This window comes from Diaphorina citri, unplaced genomic scaffold, assembly GCF_000475195.1.
Source record: "Diaphorina citri unplaced genomic scaffold, Diaci psyllid genome assembly version 1.1 scaffold2080, whole genome shotgun sequence".
NCBI lineage: Eukaryota > Metazoa > Arthropoda > Insecta > Hemiptera > Psyllidae > Diaphorina > Diaphorina citri.
The window spans coordinates 29,904-49,972 of record NW_007379505.1 but is presented as its reverse complement, the minus strand read 5'-3'; the positions used below and the strand labels follow the sequence as shown (position 1 = coordinate 49,972).

Here is a 20,069-nt window from a genome sequence, read left to right as displayed (position 1 = left end):
AGCCTACTGCTGGAGTAAAGGGACTTTTCAGTCCTATGCGAGCAGTATAAATAAGCACTATTATTATTATTATCACATACTCGATTCCCGGCCTACTCTTCTATAGGTTTATAGGTAGGTTAAGGTGTTTGTATGTAGGTACGGAGGTATTCGTATTATCTCATAGTTGGGTGTGTTAGACTTAGGTATTAGCAGTATACCTACCATATATTAACTTAAATTTACACATTTAACAGATGATTCACATGTTTGCATTTCTGATGCTACATAATAGGTATAGCTTACAGTAGGAGAGAAGAGCCAACCCTTTTGTTCGATGTATCTCATTTTAATTTCCTTCGTTACAATGAATGTGACGTGTGTTTCCCACATAATTATGTTGTTTCACACCTAATTTACCGGAACTATTGTTTTGGTTGTGTTGTATCTTGTCGTGTTTTAAATACCTCGTTAGAAGAAAACTTCTATTATAAAACATCCTCCCTTTCGAATATAATACATACCTAACGTGAGGGTGGTTAGAAGATTAGGAGTTGATGTCTAGAACAATCCCAGAGTCAAATAATCTCTGGGAATGAAAGGCTGGCAGCCAATATTTGAACAATGAGTTCTCCTTATTTACTTAATGTCAAAACCATAAATACTTTTTTGAATACTGAACTGATGCGTTGATGAGATTTGCTAGAATGACATGCTACTAGCTAGCTGTCATGATATGCGGGTCAATCTTAGGATCCATAGGCTCTTGATCCAAGGGCAGATGGAACGTCCGAAATTCTGTTGAAACAGTGTTGTAATTTTATTCCAAGGGCCTAGAATTCGACAATGTTTTCACTAAAGGTAAAAAACTAAATCGTTTTTAGGAAATTGGGTAAGTTGACGATCGTATCTGCTGCCATTAAATGGACCATTAACAGCATTAACGCTAGAGGTAACGGAATTATGTCGAACAAATTTCGAAACAGTCACGTTTTTTTTTTTTTTTTTTTTTTTTTTTTCTCCTTACATAACTTAGGTGTAGGGGCACTAGGAGACCAAATTCTTTAAATGTCTAATCAAGCCACACTATAACACGGTAGTTAACGTACCTACTACCTACCCTTTCGTTTGAATTTCGGCCAGCTCTTCAATTATTGCCCTCACGATGTTTTAACACCAAAATCAAAAATTCAACTCGTATCTCGAGATCTGACGTCTAGCTTCTACGATTGTAGGTCGTAGGTAGAAGAATCTCCTTTCAATTTCAAGTCTCAGATTAAAAACCAGCTCTGTTGAATTGTCTTATTTTTGCCACAATGCACCTGCTGGGTCAAATTCGTATTTAATTAATTTAAAATCTTCGCGTGGTATGATACAAAAGGAAAGAATTTTCCATCAACCGAAGAATAGAGGATGGAGATGAAAATTTTTACTTCTTTGTTCACACATTATCGTGTACGAAAATGATTAGCGTAATGATTAATAATTTGAGTAAAAAGTAAGTAAGTATACCTACCGATGAACCGATCAACCAAGTTAGGCCGCCCCTGGGTAAATAGTTCGTCAGAATTTCATACAGCCTAATTGTTATTATAATTGTGGTTTAGTTATTGGACAAGTCCATTAAACCCTCTACCTAAATTTGACGAGCTGGCTAAAATCCCGTCGAAATTAGCAGCAAAATATAAATGCTAAAACAGCTGAGACATTAAAAAATAAAATCCCACCTATAAACCTTTTTATGAAGAGAGTTGTTGAATACGAACATACCTAAGTGCTCATAAAAATAATCCGAGGCGATGCTATGTGTCACAATAATTTATGTTCCTGGATCAAAAGTCAATCTAAGGTCATCATGGTACTGAAATCAATTGATGAATTATTATTTATTGAAATAACTGGCCCGCTTAAGAGGTCTACTACACGTGTAACATAACTGGAGCCAGCCAAATTAACATTTTGAAACGAGGAAAAATGTAAAGAAAGGAACAAGAGTGTGACAGGAATAACATATTTGAAATGAAGATTGACACAAATAAGATTTCGAATTAAATTAATGACATTCATTAAATAACGTAAATGTATTTTATAATACATAATAAACTAGGTTGACTAGGTTCATTAAAATAATAAACTAAATAGAAATAAAGGAAGGAAACGGTGCGTATATAACAGTATTGAAAAATTAAGATTGACACAAATGAAGTTCCGAAAGATAAATTGACGAAATAATGTCCTAAATTAGGAGAACAATTTATTTAAACAATATTAGGAATCGTTAAAATTTAATAGATTTAAAATCAATGGTCGCATCCTAATAAGCTAAGGTCTAAGGTCCTATCTGAGTAAAAGAATTATTAAATGAACTACTTGCAACTTTTATGAATAATTTAATGACAGGTTCACTGACATGACAAATACATAGACATTCTTGTAACTACCGTATAAAAACTTATGAACTCTATGAAGAAAATAGATAAATAGATAGGTACTTGGTAGGTCAGTATTTGATCCCCAATATCCTTTTCTGTTCTTCTGTTGACTTTGGTTAAATTTTCAAACTCTTTTCTTCTATCAACTTGTATACGGGGAGGGATTGAAGTATGAAATTTTCTTCTATACTTTGTCACTGAAAAATATCTTAATTTTTTTTCGTTAAATTTTTATTTCACAAATCATGTCTTTCTATCTTTCTTATTTTGAAATCACTTGGAAACGCAAGGAAATGAAAATAAATAACTAACATGTTCTACAATTCTACATAAAACCATCAGGATGTTTGTTTTGTAAACAACATTGTACATTAGATACATGAGTGATTAATTTATTCTTTGCCTTTAATTAATCATATACAAGAACCACATTAAATTTGTATAAAATATTTTTTAAGGAAGCTATGCATATCCGTATACATGTCTGTTATGATTGTACGTAAATAGAATGCACTTTTGAAGAACTATTTTGCACCATGTATGAAGATGATCACGGGAAAGTTTTATGTAAAAAGTTTTAGGTATTGTTTCATTTTAGAAATGCATTTGCAATTTAATATCTACTTATGCATGAAGTTCAAAGGTCGCAATTGGAAAGACGAATATAGCTGCTTTGCATACTCTTTGTGCCGTCCTCAGGGTTATTTAGATAGCTTATTTGTCATTCCTTACAATTAGGTAGGCATATCGAGATTTTTCTGGGAAGAAAAAATATGAAACTTTATACTTTTTTAGAAAAAAACTTGGTTCTATAATGAAAAAACACGGAAGCTATAGAGATATTTTGGTTTGTTCTTATTTGCTGCGCATGCATTGCAACTTGGAATGTTCTTTACTTTCGCTATCAGAAATTCAGAACCAAGTTTTTTTGTGATTATTTATTTATTTGCTTTAATGTTAGATAATTACGAACCATTATTTATCATTTTATTTTGTTATACATTATGATTTACACTGCATCTTTTTACATTGCATTTTTAGTTATTTTGTGTAATGTTTGATTTCTTTTATAGCGACAGACACAGTTGTTAGATACCCGTACTTACGGACGAGAAGTAATACCTCAAGTAAGTAAATGGTACACATACTACACTTTACACTAATTATAATTATTTTATTTATGTAACAACATGTATTCGTGACTTTTGGCCCTCTCCTTACAAATAAGTTGGTAAGGATACTCTGAAAATCCGAAAAATCTGGTAACTAGCTACTGAATAGAATACTACCATCTGGGTAACTAGCTATTGATGATACAAGCTCTGGGTTTGAGAGAAGGAGGATTGGGCTAAAAGTTTCCAGAAATAAAGATGGGCAGACTATTCAAACAACCAACAGCATAATGGTAACACCAACTTCATAGGTAACAGCAACAAATATACATTGGCAGAATCTTCCTCTCAAAGTTTCAAGCAATGGAATCACAATTCTAATCCTTTCTCATGATTTGAAAAATTCAAAGAAAATAAAGCCCGTTTTATTGAATTTTGTAAGGTGCCTTTGCAAAACTTTTTAATTGACAATTAAAAAAAAAAAATCACAAAGTTCCATAGTTGTGAAACAAGATTCAATCAGTTGAACAACAAGACCACGTTGGAAAATTTCTTTGTTCAGACCTAATGGTCTTTATTGTCGCAAGCAAAACAATGGTTCTGGACCTCTGAGAGGCACTTGAAGAATAATAACTTCATTATATTCCAAATTCTTTGAACCGGGTCGTAAATGATATTAACGACATATTTCAGTTAAGGTATTTCTACACGTATTGACGATTTATAATAGTTTATGACAATATGGGAGACAAACGGCTTTATCTTCAGAGTCGAGAGCGTCCAGTAATAGAATTGTACTCTCCTCAGGTCGATATGAAATAGGCATAAAGCTCAAATCAGCACAAACTTGGTTCAATACACATTCGTGTGCTATCTTTTGAACTTCATTCAGCGGGATTAACCCTCTCATTAAAAACCTTGATGCCACAAATTTCAAACAGACGCACTAACACACGTAAGAATTAGGACAAAAATCACTCTTGTAAGAATTTCACAGTTGACATTTTCGTCAAACGTTTCCAAAAGTGAACAAAAATTACATGAATCATTGAGAAAGCTAGGAACATCGTTACTTGTAGATCCATTGTGATTGGAGTAATATCATGAAGTTTCAAGATATGTATGTAGATAGGGAGGTGTTTACCATTGCATAAAATGTTTTGGCCTATGCATCACTGTGAATCCCAATGCACCTTTTGCTCGTTGGTTTTGGGAAACGCTTTTCTTCAAGATTCTCCTCTTTGGTGACTTCCACGCCAACTAAACCTGGTTCACTGGAGTTGCCTTGTTAATATTCTCTATGTCTTGTATTCATTTCACAGCTTGCAACCCCGACGAATATTTCATTTGCGAAAACAAAATTTGTATACCGAAATCGCAACGGTGTGACGGGACTCGAAACTGTCAAGACGAATCAGACGAAAAGGATTGTCGTATGTGTAACATAATCAAAATCTCTATTGTTGTATCCTTGTGGTGTCGTAATTCTGTTAACTGTGGCATGAATATTTCAATCAAGTTGGATGAGCTTTTTTACTTTACCACGATTTGGTTTTCATATCACGAGCAATGAGCAAAACAGAGGAATTGACTAATGCTAGTCAAATTGTCGATTTCCCTGACCTTATACACCGTCTAATGCTTCTTTTAATAATTTTAATCCTAGTCCAAAGCTTTCAAATAAACGAAGCATTTTAGCTTTTGTTAATTAATTTTAAAAGAAAAAGGAGTGATAAACATAAACATGTTAAGATCAATGACAATTTATTTATTTTCAGTTTCTATAAAGATAGATTACAACATTTGAAGATTACAGCTTTGTTTTTGATTAACCAAAGTTACGTAAGATGCTCAATTTGCTTCTGATATTAGTTATTAGAAAAACTTACTGTTTAGTGACATTTTGTAGTACCACCTTCTGCGTTCAGATATCAATATCACTGAGATGTATCTGGGATCACGGGTGTCCAACTAGTAGGGTTCATCCATCTTGATTAATTATAATATTCTCTTACATAGCATCTACAAATCTACGGAAATTTCAATGTGTACTCTCTCACAGCTTAATCTAAAGACGTCTTTCAATTACCTTCAGTTAACCAGTGGGTCTTTCTAAATCTATCTCAACTATTTCAATGCTCGTCAGATTCTCTCGAGTTATTTCTCTCATAAATTGTTCTTGTAAGATGTCTTGTGTGTTAAAATACAATACTAGTGTTCTCAATCTATGTATACGATGATATACAGCTAATTGATGGCGGATGGAAGCATGAATGTATCTATGTTTTACATTAATGATGAAAAATTGAACTAAAAAAGACCTAATGTCCACATATCAGTCTTTTGTAAAGGCACTCTTAATATTCATGCACATAACCACTAATAATGTTCATGCACATAACCTCCACATAAATACATAAATTGAAGCACTAGATTAAGAATCATTACATAAATCTCTTGTACGTAGGCACTTTTTAATGTCCTTATGTGTCACTTATTTCTTATGAATGTTCTCTATGGCTTTTCTCATACCTACTCTACAAGTCAATATTAGCTCTACCCATGTTACTCTTCAGTTTTACCTAACTTTCTTCTTCCAGTAAATGAAATGAGTTTTAATATTGATGGGTACTAAAAAGAGACCAGACAATTTGTTTTTTTACATCAATAAATATCTATTAATCATGATACAACAGATACGGTACCAAGGTAAATATGTATTTACTTTATTACTAGTTATTGATATACGTACCTACCTTAAAATGAAAACAAATAGAAAATGGTTCTCAGAACGTTAATTTTTTCCCGAAGCAGACAATTCAGATGAAACTACTTGTAGGTATTTCAAAATTTCTGGTCTATCTACCTCTGATTCTTTCTATTGCATTTGACTCTTCAAGCTCCATCAATGTTTGTTCACTCACAACTTTTTTGTGTCGTTTCTCAGAACAGTTTCTTTCAAATTTCTCTGGATATCTTTCTACTCTTTTGTTTTTGTATGCGTAATGTCTACTATGAATGTAACTTTCTTCCTGGTGATCTAGGATTTTTTTGGACCTCATAATGTTTTTGTGTGAGGTTCTATTGAAGAAAGAAGTACCTATTTGCCTATCCAAATCACAACTCACTCTAAGGAATTCCTTACTACCCAGTTAGTATGCCTAAAATGCTTATTTGGAGGAATCATCAGGTACTTCTTTTTCCAAAGAACCACATTTTGGTAAATTTATTTTAGGGGTTCATTTATTCGAATTTCGAATGGGATTTTATAAGTGTCAATGTGTCTTTGGTCTTTGCATGCTCATTTGGGTTTCTTCTGTCCTGCCCTTTACATATTTTGTTGATCTCAATTTTTTCTTGTTCCTATTCAAGTCAAAGTTCTATTACAGGTGGAATGGAATGTGTTTTTGAACAAAATGTTTTTTTTTTTTTTTTTACTAACACCAATTTTGTTTCAGAAAATGTTTCAAGATACCCTAATGTGGGGATTGAAACGAATGTGAGGTGCCAGTTGTGTGGATTTGTAGAGGGTACTAGTACCGGTATTGGTTTTATGTGTACAGTTTGTAGCCATTTACTTTTGTGGATAGCCCAATGTTTGGGAACTAGATATCTACCAACCTCAGTCAGTTCCTCAGCAGTGTTTAGCGCGGTGGACTTTGAATCAGGAGGTTGGTGGTTTGAGTCCACTTTTTAGAAATAAAACAGACTCATCATAATCGAGGATCGAGGAACGAAATTCATCACAAGAATTCACGCTTAACACAGTAAAAAATCCTTCAACTACAATCCTTCACAATTTTTCTTTTACTTCATCAAAAAATAGATGTACATAATTGAAAAGAGACGTCTAAAAAAAGTTTAAGCTGGACGAAATATACGTAAATCCAATACAGTTTTTTTTTCCGAGAAATCCATTAATAAAAGCACTCTAAAGTGAAATTTTTATACATAGTGCATACGTACATAATTATTATCCACCAACCTATTTTTAACTTTTAACATCAAAGATTCCTCAGATTCTTCTAAACATGCTCAACTTTCAATCCCACGGAAAATTTCTACATCTGGGGAAAAAGACTAATCTCTATCTTCTAATTGACTCTTCTTTTTTAGCTCAATTTCCTCTCAAAAATTGTCATTATTCTTCATCTTCTCTAAGTCAAGTTCAAAAGGGGTAAAGTACTTTCAAGCCACTTTCCATGTAGGTCGTGGTTCCTTTGGATATAAGAAGGTGCGATTTCTAGTCTTACGAACTGCTACGTCTCCCGTAATCTCCATGTATGTGATTCATGCTCTGAAAAAATTGGAATCAACGTAACAAATAACTAACGCTTCTCATTCGTCGTAAGATTAGAGATCTAGTGTTGATATTTATACAATGGAATCTCGGGTTTACGGTATACAAAGGCTCTTGAGTACTTTGCCCACTGATCGCCAGAAGTTAACAGTAGAATATGGTGTGCCTTGGTTTCAGCTCAAACATGTTACGGGAAATTCCAGTGTGAAAGTGATCCTTACCTGTGTTTGGACATGTCGGTGCGATGTAACAGACGGAACGACTGCCCTGATGGTTCTGATGAACGGGATTGTGGTAAGTGAAACAGGTGGACGTTGAAAGTGAACAAAATGTGGGAAAGAGCTCTACATCTGTTTCGATCTGTTTGGATAGATACGTCACGTCAGCCTTCATAAAAATGAGGAGTGCGACTTTGTGTGCCAAGGCACAATATCCCATACACAAAAAGCCCACCAGAGGCTTAGGTGTAGGAGCAAACAGCCCTAAAGGATGGGTTAAGCTTCTACGAATATATGAAGGCACAATGGTGATTCTCCCCAAGGGCCAAAGTACAAAGGTTTTTGTCTCAATATGTATGACGGACGTGGAAGCCAGAATTTTTATGAAAAGAACGGGTCACATTGAAAGACAAGGTCCCTCAGGAAAGTGATCTCTCAAGATGACGATGACTATCTCTCAACATGAATGACTCTGTGTCATTGACAGACTGTCCTAAGATTTAAAACTGTTGGCATAAAGTGTCTTTTTAACGTTTGACAGCACCTAAAGAAGTCAAAGAAATCAGTCCTAAAAGAACCCTGGCCTTCGTAAGATGTCTAGGGCTCTTCTAGATAACCAAAGGTAAAGTCACAAAAGATTTAATCAGGTCGCAGTCACATATAGCGTTTATTAAAGCCGATGGCCCTACTTATACCAATAACTTTTGACAGTGTAAAAACTAAGCCATTTGATGTGTTCTCAGGATTTCAAAGTTGTAGGCAAGATGAGTTCAAGTGTCACAATGGTACGTGTTTGAACATCAGCAAGCGATGTAACAACGTCACCGATTGTGCCACCGGAGAGGATGAACGCAACTGCCCTCAAGGTGAGTACGAAAACTCTTTTATTGAAAATAAGTACCTTCGAAGTAGTCAAAGTAAGCTAGAAAAGTTTAACATTGCAGATGTTAATTTCGTTAAGGTGTGTCTACACATAGTCGACCGACCGTCGATCGACGACTGAACCGTCCACATCCACACTACCTCGACAACAATCGATCGACGGTCAGTCAACTATCTTTAGACACACCTTCAGAAAAGTCCCCCATTTGAATGTAATCCATGTCAGAGAATTAAGCCTTTTGTAAGACTAGGTCCAGTTGCAGGAGGACTTGTGACTGAGTATCAACCTAACAACTATCAGTTGTGGCATTAGAGAGTTTTTGCAATCAAAATTAGCGTCCACTTAACTGAACTCTTTAACGTTATTCGACGAAAACTCGTTTCTGCACATATGCAGAAACGCGTTTTAGTCAACTTATGTACGTGTTACGTTTCAATTATCGTCACGTAAGTTAGCAGTGCAAAAACTCTCTACCTATTATTGTCAGTGAATAAATAAATCCTTGAAGACTGTGTGAAATAGTAAAGTTAACCATCTCCCCCACTAGTGTACTCATTGACCCTAGAGTTCAAATCCCTGAAGCGCCATCATTCTAGGAAGTAGAACAGGTTCACAGTTTCTTTGGTTTTCAGTTCCGGACTACTCACGGTGTGGTATTGACGAGTTCAGATGTACCAACGGCCAGTGTGTTCACCAGAGAGCGAAATGTAACAAAGTCGTCGATTGTGATGATGGTTCTGATGAAGACTACTGTGGTAAGTACGAAACGTGTGTAAACTTTGAGGTGTTCACGAATCAATGAAGAACTACCGTGGATTGGTGATTTACACGGCACATATCACGTGCTACTGGCTATTTCGGGATGCACTCAGCCCCGTGAGGAAAAATTGAAGATCTGCTTGATAGCCCTTCAAAAAACTATGTGATATGCAAATCTTGAAGGAGGACTCAGTAACTTGTAAATTTCTATATGTCATATGAAGCTTGAGAAGACCATATTATAACTTAGTAATTGAAAGAGTAACCTCCCACGTGCCAAATTGAAAAAAAAAAGTTGTGTTCAAAGTTTTGCTAAAAATGGCTGATAAAGTCTTTGTATTCTGTTGGCTAGCTTTCAACAGCAATTTTTAGTTCCGCACTGCACTTAGAAACGTAGGTAAGACTTGATGAGTTGGAGTAGTTAGTGTAAATATCAAGTCAATTTTGCTTGTAAGAATGAACTGCAGACATTCTAGAAAGCGAAGTGAACCTGTGGGATTTAGAACGGAAAAAAATACATGCTTTTTTTGTTAGGGTGGGACTAAATTTTTGTGAAAGTCTGTCAATGTTTGGGACTAAATTTTTGTTAAAGTCTACTAACGTTTGGGTTTGGGTCGAAATATTTGTAAAAGTCTACATGTTTGGGACTGAATTTTCGTCAAAATGTCCGTCAATATTACTATTTTTTTCGTTTGATGTTCATGGGGACAGACCTAAAATGTCAGCAATCCTGCTGGTAACTGTTCATTTTATTGTGTCTAACTATTTTGTCTTTGTGTTCGTTCCTAGCTTTGGTTTGGTGATGTTCAACTGTTTGGGTTTTGTTTTACGTATTGGTCCTACTTGTGTTTTAAGATAAGGTTCTGCTTTGCTCTTTTGAGTCATGTTAACCACCCCTAATAAAACAACGTAATTCTGTCAAAATAATAATAATTAATTCTTTCCTAATTCTACCAAAGTACAACATAATTATAAAGGTTAACATAATTATCTGAGCATTAGTTTTTAAAGCTTGTGGAAAATACTTGGAAAATGAGCAAATTATACTTGGAAAAGAATCCACCTATATGTACTCGTACATGCACGTGGAAATACAAAGTACATAATTTGAAACCATGTGAAAATGATCAACTATTATTATAGTTGGTAAGCGTTCAAAACCAGAAGCAAAACCAGGGGAGATTTGGGGAACGGACACAAAAATCTCCAAGTTCAAACTTAAATTGCCTTCTAGAAGATACCCAGTATCATTTGTCTTTTTTGAACAATTTTTCCACGAGCTTTTCACTAGAGAAGGAGAGCACAAACCTAGTGTGAGGTAGACATAGAGTCACCGTTTTTATTGATTTCACATAGGGTAGTTTTTTTATGTTATTTTCTAAATTAAATATTTTAATTTTTATATAGATTTAGGGTACTTTCGTAAAACGTACCTGCCTACCTATTTTATAATTTCTCCTTTATTTTGATGTTTAATCGTACCACCAATGGCTAAATTTCCCTTAGAAGCGCGAATGTCCATGTTATTTGCTACTGTGTCTAGGATATAATCTTGCGCCTTGTCCCGATTCCGACTTCACTTGCAATGACGGTTCCTGTATTCCCCTCGAAAAAATTTGTGACCGATATCCCGACTGTCCTGAAAGAGAAGATGAGGCCAATTGTTACGATCCCTACTACAGGAATCTGGGTAATTCTTCGCCACCAAAATCTGGAATGTTCATCTTGTAAAGTTTAACCCTCTCTTGTTTACCTCTGTTTCTTTCCCTCCCTTTTCAAGGTTCGTACATCTATTTCCGGATGGTTAGGCCATACAATACTTCTGAGATCATCTCTACATTCTTTCCTCTTTCGCCTGGAAATTTAACGCTTTCGCCTGGAAAATGTTGATTGTAAAATGATTTTGGCTTTTCAAATTTGTGTAACTGCGGATGCCCCGAGTTCAATCAGTCATGAGCTAGCGACTAACAATCTAACAAGATCATTTTAGGCTGATTCCATAATAATTATTTTTTCTCTCCCTTCCTTCCTTCCTCTCTCCTTTGTCATATTTTCCAAACGACCAAATATATCATAGCATGTTTCATTAATCGCCAAAGGTTTCATTGACCTATTCTTCTTAACTGTCAACTACTCCATAAATACCTAACCAGTTTCTAATAATTCTAATATACGAGTAAATAATATTAAAATCTGGGTATAAGAAAGAGAAAAAAATAGGCTCATCCCGCGAAGCATTTCACATCCACTCATTAAAATAAATTGACCTTTTCTTCAGCTGACAAGATATTTTTCAAAGTTCAGGTTGTGGAATGGTTCATTGAATAGGCCCCAGATATACCTAACTGTCAAATTTTTACTTTTCCAAGAAAAACAGTTATTTTTTGTAAGACTATTCGTGTTAGGTTGGTATAGGTCATAACTTCTTAACACTTGTTTCATACCTCTGATTACTTAACTTGTATTTTATTTAAACTAGGTATTGTCCAAATGAGCTCTTTCAGTTTTCACTTCCTTTACAGCTTTACATCACTACAAATATAAAGGTCACTACACACGACAAGTTTTATAATAACAGTGCTTATTTATACTGCTCGCATAGGACTGAAAAGTCCCTTTACTCCAGCAGTAGGCTACTACTATTATTGTGGTCAAATTCTCAATTTATATTGAGGATAAAATTCCCTACCTCGGCTGGGATTGAACCCACACCCTCCTGTTTACCAGGCGAGCGCCTTGACCACTACACCACCGAGGCAGGTAAATACTGCCCTTATGTACTTGAAAATTCAACAGGAAAAAAATCGGATTTTGTTCTCTTCCAAAAACTAATGTACTGAAGGGGTTACAGAAACAAATGCAATTTTCGAGGCAGTGTCAAAATTTTATCGTTACATTCATTTTATTGTGATAAATTACGTAGATGCCCGGCATGACCGAACAACGGTAAAATTATTATTGTTAAAGTACGAGGAAAATTTTCGCATGAATTTTCCTCATGAGAACACAACATGTTGATTCTCCCTCCTCTCTCTGTCTCTGTTTCTCTCCCTCTTCCTCCCTCCTCTCCTTCTCTCTCCCCGTCTTCTTCCTTTCTCCTTCTCTCTCTGGCTTGCTCCTCTCTTTGTCCATTCCTCTCCCCCCCTCTCTCCTTCTCCCTCCCTCTCCTCTCTCCTTCTCCATCCCTCTCCTTCCCTCTCCCTAATCTATTTTCTTTCTGGCCTCTTCCTCCTCCCTCCCTCTCCTCTCTCCTTCTCCCTCCCTCTCATCTCTCTCTCTCCCTCCCTCCCTAATATATTTTCTTTCTCGCCTCTTCCTCCTCCCTCTCCTCTCTCCTTCTCCCTCCCTCTCATCTCTCTCTCTCCCTAATCTATTTTCTTTCTCGCCTCTTCCTCCTCCCTCCCTCTCCTCTCTCCTTCTCCATCCCTCTCCTTCCCTCTTATAATTTCGCGTTTTAGCAACCGAAAGAAGTTCAAACGGAAAATTTTAATGCGAATAAATCCAGCATGAAAACAAAAATAATCGCTTGATTGCAAACGAAATGCATTTTCAAAACGCATATTGTAGAGTTAAACAATTTATTTACATACCTTATTTACCTTTGAATGCAATTATGTACATAAATATTATGTACTTGAGTGTAAATGATATAAATAACATTGTAACGTTAAATGCATTCCATATTATTTACCTTTTTAGTGTGTTGTTTTGACTGATATGCCTAGTGCAGTGTCAGGTCACACCTACCAAACAGAAAGTAAACAAGCAACTCTACTGATGAGTGAGGAGAGGGAGAGGAGAAGAGAGAGAGGGAGAGAGAGTAATTTCGCATTTTGCTGGGAGAGAGAGAGAGAGAGAGACGAAGCAACTGATAATGAAAGTAAAAACATCAGCATTAAAGAAAGTAAAAAAAAGAAAAGAGGAAAATTACAAAGTACACATCAGTAATTTAGTGATAAGACTGATAAGAAACTAAGTAGGTATGTACCTTTACCTTCTTACCTACTTATGAAATAAGTGAAATAAATAAACAAATAAATATTGAACTTGGTATTAATTAGAGAGAGAGGAGTTTTATCTTCAACATTGTTTGCAAATTTGACCACAATAACCTATGGACAAGAAAAGTACAGGACAGAGAGGGTTTGCGACCTTGCGATCTGCAACACTGGAGAAACACCAATATGGATACCTTCCATAGATTCGTCAAGAGAGCTTTGACTCGAACCCTAGTCCTCCGGATTACAAGTCCATCATTTACCTCAAAGAACTACCTATCCTGAAAAGTCCCTTTACTCCAGCAGTAGGCTACTACTATTGTTGTGGTCAAATTCTCAAATTATATTGAGGATAAAATTCCATACCTCAGCTGGGATTGAACCAACGCCTTCCTGTTTACCAGGCGAGCGCCTTGACCACTACACCACCGAGGCAAGTTAGCCTCAGTCTTTTACGACTTTTGTATTCGTCGCGTCGTGTGTAGGCACCTTAATTCGAAATACATAGTGGTAGAAAAGAACTCTTAATTCCAAGCCGCGCTCATCCCTACCTAATTATTTGTAACTCGTAGGTAATTCTTTCATCTCACAATGGAATCCAAGTTTCATTGTTCTACCTTAAAGTATTTTAATTACTTTCGCGGTTTAAATATTCTTTGGACATTACCTGTTTAATTAGGTATTTGTTTTTGTTTGTTAATCAAACTCAGGCATTGTTCTCAGACGCCAGAAAATAACAGCGTGTTGTTTCTTTTTTTACCTACTTTGATTAAATTTTGTTTTGAACATTTCAAAATGCATGATGCTTTGTAACTGCTTCCTAGGATTTAGCACTACAAACCGTATGCCTGATTGTTTGCCGAGTGAGTTTCGATGTAACAACGGTTACTGTCTTACATTGAGATATCGATGTGACAGAATGGTCGATTGTCTTGACAAAACTGACGAATTGGGATGCCCACCAGGTGAGGATTGAGAACTTTCCTAGTTTCAATTATTTTTCCTGTCTATTCTGTTCCCTTTTACTATATTCTTCTCTTTTATTTACCCTCCAAATCCTTCACGTACAAAGGACTTTCCACCCTCATTCTATTGCCAATGTCACCATGGATCTAAATTTCTGGACCACACCCATCTGAAGAATCAGGCACCTACGAAATGGGGTAGCACCCACTTGTTTATTATTTGAAAAACTATCTTATTTTTTTAGTCACAAAATAACTTTCTTCATTTCGTCACCTGGTAATTACCTGGAAAATTATCTTTTATTAATTTTACATAGAATCTGCATGCTACTTTATTTTTATTTTTTAAATATTTAATTACCTTTTTTTACTTTTTATACCTACCTATTCATAGTTAAATTCTTTTGGAAATTTAGGCAATTATTCTCGAACTAACGCAGTTCGTGGATCCTGCAAAACTTCAGGGAAGGGACAGGAATAATCTAGGATTACAAAAAAAGACTGCTGAAATTATCTGCTCTCTTCAAATCGTGATGTACCTAAAAGAAAAAAATCAATGTAAATACTTGGAAATTTGCCATTTTAATAATAAAATTTTATTGATTCAATACCTACACCAAACTGGTTTGGGTCTATTAACACTAATGCTCGTTTGGGTTATGGGTTTGGATATTAATCCCAATAAAAATGAATGCAGAATGCTATGCATGTAACCCTGGTATGCAAGAAAATGCTCGGTTTTGGAAACTTTAACTTTTGATTCCGCATTTTCGATATGTGGGTCACGGGACATAACTTTAAAATCTAGACCTTTCATTTTACAATATTTTAATGCTGTACTTTCAAGCCTGCTCAAGAAATTATTGTGAGTACCAGGATAAGTTCCTAACAACAAGGTTTGTGTTATTTTGTCAGCTTACGTCCGAAGTAATCTTTTCTCGCACTATCGCTGTTCGCACCGGTTGAAATGACTGACTTTGTGTTCGCTGAATTTTGCTGGAGTTGAACCAAGATTCACGCTTTGCTTTTTGTACCGTAGTAAAGTTGCATTGGCTTTAGACAGGGATCAGGGGTTGTTGGGTTTTTAAGACGTATCTTTTGTAGATTTGAACCACGAAATTTTTGCACTGTCTTTTGTCAAGTGTCTAAAAGTTTTCAACGTCCTGTAACCGATTTGTGTGTTGAAAATTGAAATTAAAATGATAACTGAAGCTTGAAGAGAATTGAAGTTTGAAACTAATAAGTTCTGAAATATATTGACACCAAAAATTTAAAGACCAGGTTTTACGACTTCTTATATGATCAGCCAATCACAAAGCAAACATTTGAGTTTTTTCACTCCCATTTCAGCTGTCGTGTGCCAGTCGGATGAATTTAGTTGTCGTGATGGCAGAAAATGTGTTCCTCTGAGACAGAAATGTGATAGACGACCTGATTGTGATGACGAATCAGATGAAAGAGAATGTCCGAGACGTAAGTCTTCCTTTCTTCTCTTCTTTCTTCTTTCCTCTTTTCTTTAACCTTTTGAAAAGCCGTATCCAGCAAATTTGAACCAACCCCGTATCACATCTTTTCTCATAATTTAAACAAGGTTTTATTTTGCATACTTGCAAACTCTACCTATGAAATATATAAGACTTTGTTTAGGCTGTGGTAGTAAAGGGACTTTTCAGTCTCATTCTGGCAGGATAAACAAGGTATATTCTATTCCGTTTCAGCCACAAGCTATGTCCCTCCCGTGACCACACCGGCATACTATCCCACCGTCTCCTGCGCCTGGAGCGAGTTCTCATGTCATGATAGACTCCAATGTGTGCCCCTGTCTGCCCGCTGTAACGGCGTTAGTGATTGTAGAGATTACTCTGACGAAGTCAACTGTGGTAAGTGACAACTAACCAAAACTTTCACCAGAAGAGCCGTATTTTTACTACCGTATTTCATTATCGTACTTTTTTTCACCAGGGATATATGAATTTTCAACTTCAACACCCCGACAGCCAACGCATATTCCATGGTGTTTAGTGTTTTTAGACAGATTTAATTCTTTTTTTTTTTTTTTTTTTTTTTACTCGATTACATTACTTTCCTTCCCATAGGATAAGGAAAGTAAAAACAGCAACTTCCGTGGCCGAGTGGCTTGTGTGCCGGAAGTCCCAGGTTCGATTCCCGGTGGGATCGAAATTTTTTCGGCTCTGCACTTGGACTTTGAGGTGCGACCAGCTTTATGAGAACATTTTAATTAAGTACTCTCCCGTGGTAAAATTGCCTCGACCTTCGTTATTTCATTAGCAAGGGAAATTTCAGGCTGGTATCCTCCGTGTTTAAAGTCCCCAAGTCAGACTTCAGAATAATACTAACCCCTCTGTGCCCGAGTGGTCTAGAGCACTGATTCTCAACCCGTAGGTGCTGGGTTCGAATCCAGGTCAGGGCGGAAATTTCCTAACCAAACTTTTCCGTTCTTGGAATGAATGTAAAGGACTGTGTCTTGAAGTAATGCGAAAGCGGTTCCAAGATAGGTACATTTTTTTTATCTAATCTAAAAACTATAAACTTTAAAATACCTAATAACAATCCTTACCGTATTCCTCAATGACCATGGTCTGTAGGACATCATAGGGCAGAACATCGGCCGCAATAGATGCATGCGAATCTCTCAATATGACGCCCTCGGGCGGGACTCGAACCTGGACCAGTTTGAGCCAGAGGTAATCGTCCGCTGTCAGAATCACCTCGCTATGCTCGTCACCTATGCTGCACGCACCTGAGGAAGGGAAAATCAATAAATTTTGATTAGACTTACTTTATCATGGACACTCATTCGTTGCTTGAAGTAGAAAGCCCAGAAGAGGTTAAGTAGTAGAACAGCCGCGGAAAAAAAAAAAAAAAAAAAAAAAAAAAAAATGGGGAAATGGGGAAATTTCACTCAGAGGCCCTCTTTCAGACCATTGAAAATACATAGGTGGCCTGTGGTAGCAAGTGTGGACGTCCAAAGCACAGTTAAAGTTGAACCTTTCATTTTGATGTTTCCCTTCCAGGAAAATAAATTAATTTCTTTATTCAAAAACAATTTTTATTGCACCCCGTACTTGGAGAAAAATATCGCCTGGTATTATTTCGATCGATTTTCCTTAAGTAGGTACAGTTGTACCTACTTTTCAACTGACGAAAAAAAATAATAATATTAACCTGATAAAAGTTGTTATTTTAAAATTTAAAAATGAATATAAGAAGAATAAAGATGTTTTTCTTCAATATAAAAAGGTAGAAATCATCTTCGCGCAGATATTTATTGTAAAGTGACAAATATAATAATAATTTCGGAGAATTTCTATTCCTGACTTTTTTTCTTTTTCAGCAACAAGTTCTGAAGGAATTCAATTGAGGGTTTATCCTACTGATCAAATCATAAAAGAAGGTAAGGAGCTTTCTTTTTTAAATCTTAAATAGCGGCCGAACTGTACATTTCTCGAGACCCGGCCCGCGGACACTTTGGTCTTCATGAATCATCGAATCTCTCTGCAAAATTTGAGCGACCTTAAGTTATTTTCATTATCTCTGAAGGTGATTTTCTCTTATGTATACCTACCAGGTATTTACCTAAAATCTGAAATTGAATCAAACCTTATTATTATTTATTATTTCTAACTTTCAGGACGTGAGGTAGTCATTCAGTGTCGAGATGAGGGACTTACTCGTGCTCCTGTAGAATGGGTTCGGGAAGATGGGAAACCCCTGCCTCCAGGATCCCGGTATAATCGGGGTCGTTTGGAAATGCCCAATATTGGAATCCGGGATAGCGGGACATACTTGTGCAGAGCTCAAGGCCATTCTCCCTTCACACCGACAGCACAGGTCAATCATACAGCAGGCCCGGACTCACACAGCCCTCCCCATCCAGGGCCCCCAATAATAAAACTGATAGTAATAAATAAAACTTACTAGTAATAAATAAAACTAATAAAAATAAATAAAACTAATATACACTCACCTTTATTTTCGGAGCACTCAGCAGCATACACAACCACATGTCGAATGTCTGCCTCCCGCGTTCCAAACTCATACAGCAGGCCCGGACTCACACAGCCCTCCCCATCCAGGGCCCCCAATAATAAAACTGATAGTAATAAATAAAACTTACTAGTAATAAATAAAACTAATAAAAATAAATAAAACTAATATACACTCACCTTTATTTTCGGAGCACTCAGCAGCATACACAACCACATGTCGAATGTCTGCCTCCCGCGTTCCAAACTCATGCAGCAGGCCCGGACTCACACAACCCTCCGCATCCAGGGCCCCAAATATCGCGCCAAAATCCCTCGTCTGCAGGGCCAGGGCGGCTACACACGAGGCAAACATGTTATGGGGGGGCCCCGGGGCGTAGGTGTCCCGTAGGACGAAGTAGTAGTGGAGGGCCTCGCGGGGGGCGCTGGTCTCGAACCGGTTCGTATACAGGGTGATCAGACGAGACGGGTTGAGGCGACGACAGGGTGGGGCGTCGTGCGACTCGATGCTGAGCAGAGGGGCCTCACTTGAACCTGAGAGACACACGGGATGGAATTCGTTTGGTTATCCCTCATATCGTAAAGAGGTACGGTTCCGAGACAAGCCAATTAAAAACGGCTAGAGACCATCACCCTGGGGTATGTCTGATAGATAGAAGAGATATTTTCACTATTTTATCATCACCTTTTGGCTATAGCTAAAGCTGCTAAAACAACAACATAACTTTTAACGAGAGAAAAAAAAATCATTCATTTTCGAATTTAAGACCCATCTAATACTATGAAGATAAGAACATTGTGCAATCTGAGCGACAGGCTTCGAACCTACGGACTACAAAGCAGTTAGCTACCTGTTACAGCCAGATATCCAGTCTTCAGTAGGGCTATGGCCATATAAACACCATGACATCTGAGTTGCGGGCTTTGAACTACAAATCAGTTACCAGTACGGACTATACTTTTATCACTTTTTTTTCAATTTAAACATATTTGTATTTAAACATAACAATTTTTACATATTTGTAAACTTTAATTTATCTATGAAATACAATATAAGACCATGTTTAGAATGCGGGAAAAAAAGGGACTTTTCAGTATCATTCTGGCAGGATAACACTATTCTATTACCTGTTACAGCCAGATATCCAGTCTTCAGTAGGGCTATGGCCATATGAACACCGTGACATCTAAGGCGCGGGGTTCGAACCAAGAACTCCAGGGCTGCCTCATACTGGCCCGTGAGGAGTAACATTTGGAAGTACAGGGAGGGGTTCGTGCTCGCTTCGTAGTAGCTTTCACCTGAGAAATAGAACACACCATTTAAAGCCGGGGACCTCAAAGTGAGTTTGTGCTCCGTTTAAGATTTAACCTCGGTGTAAGCAATCTGATTGGCTGAATTTTTTTTTTTTTTTTTTA

At 36.7% G+C, this 20,069-nt stretch overlaps 2 protein-coding genes across 2 annotated transcripts; one reads left to right on the top strand and one right to left on the bottom strand.

The window, feature by feature from the left end:
- Positions 1–3,386: 3,386 nt before the first annotated feature.
- On the top strand, positions 3,387–18,522 carry LOC103518120 (very low-density lipoprotein receptor-like; the record flags this gene model as incomplete). The annotated part of the gene is made up of 10 exons (XM_026829999.1): positions 3,387–3,538; positions 4,846–4,956; positions 8,001–8,117; positions 8,785–8,907; positions 9,557–9,679; positions 11,227–11,373; positions 15,997–16,119; positions 16,365–16,526; positions 18,002–18,061; positions 18,299–18,522. Coding segments are annotated over exons 3-10 (1,023 nt in total), but the record flags the coding sequence as incomplete, so codon positions are not given.
- Positions 18,523–18,828: 306 nt separating this feature from the next.
- On the bottom strand, positions 18,829–19,975 carry LOC103518119 (nuclear pore complex protein Nup93; the record flags this gene model as incomplete). The annotated part of the gene is made up of 2 exons (XM_026829997.1): positions 19,782–19,975; positions 18,829–19,187 (listed from the first exon to the last, which is right to left on the bottom strand). Coding segments are annotated over exons 1-2 (483 nt in total), but the record flags the coding sequence as incomplete, so codon positions are not given.
- Positions 19,976–20,069: the final 94 nt, after the last annotated feature.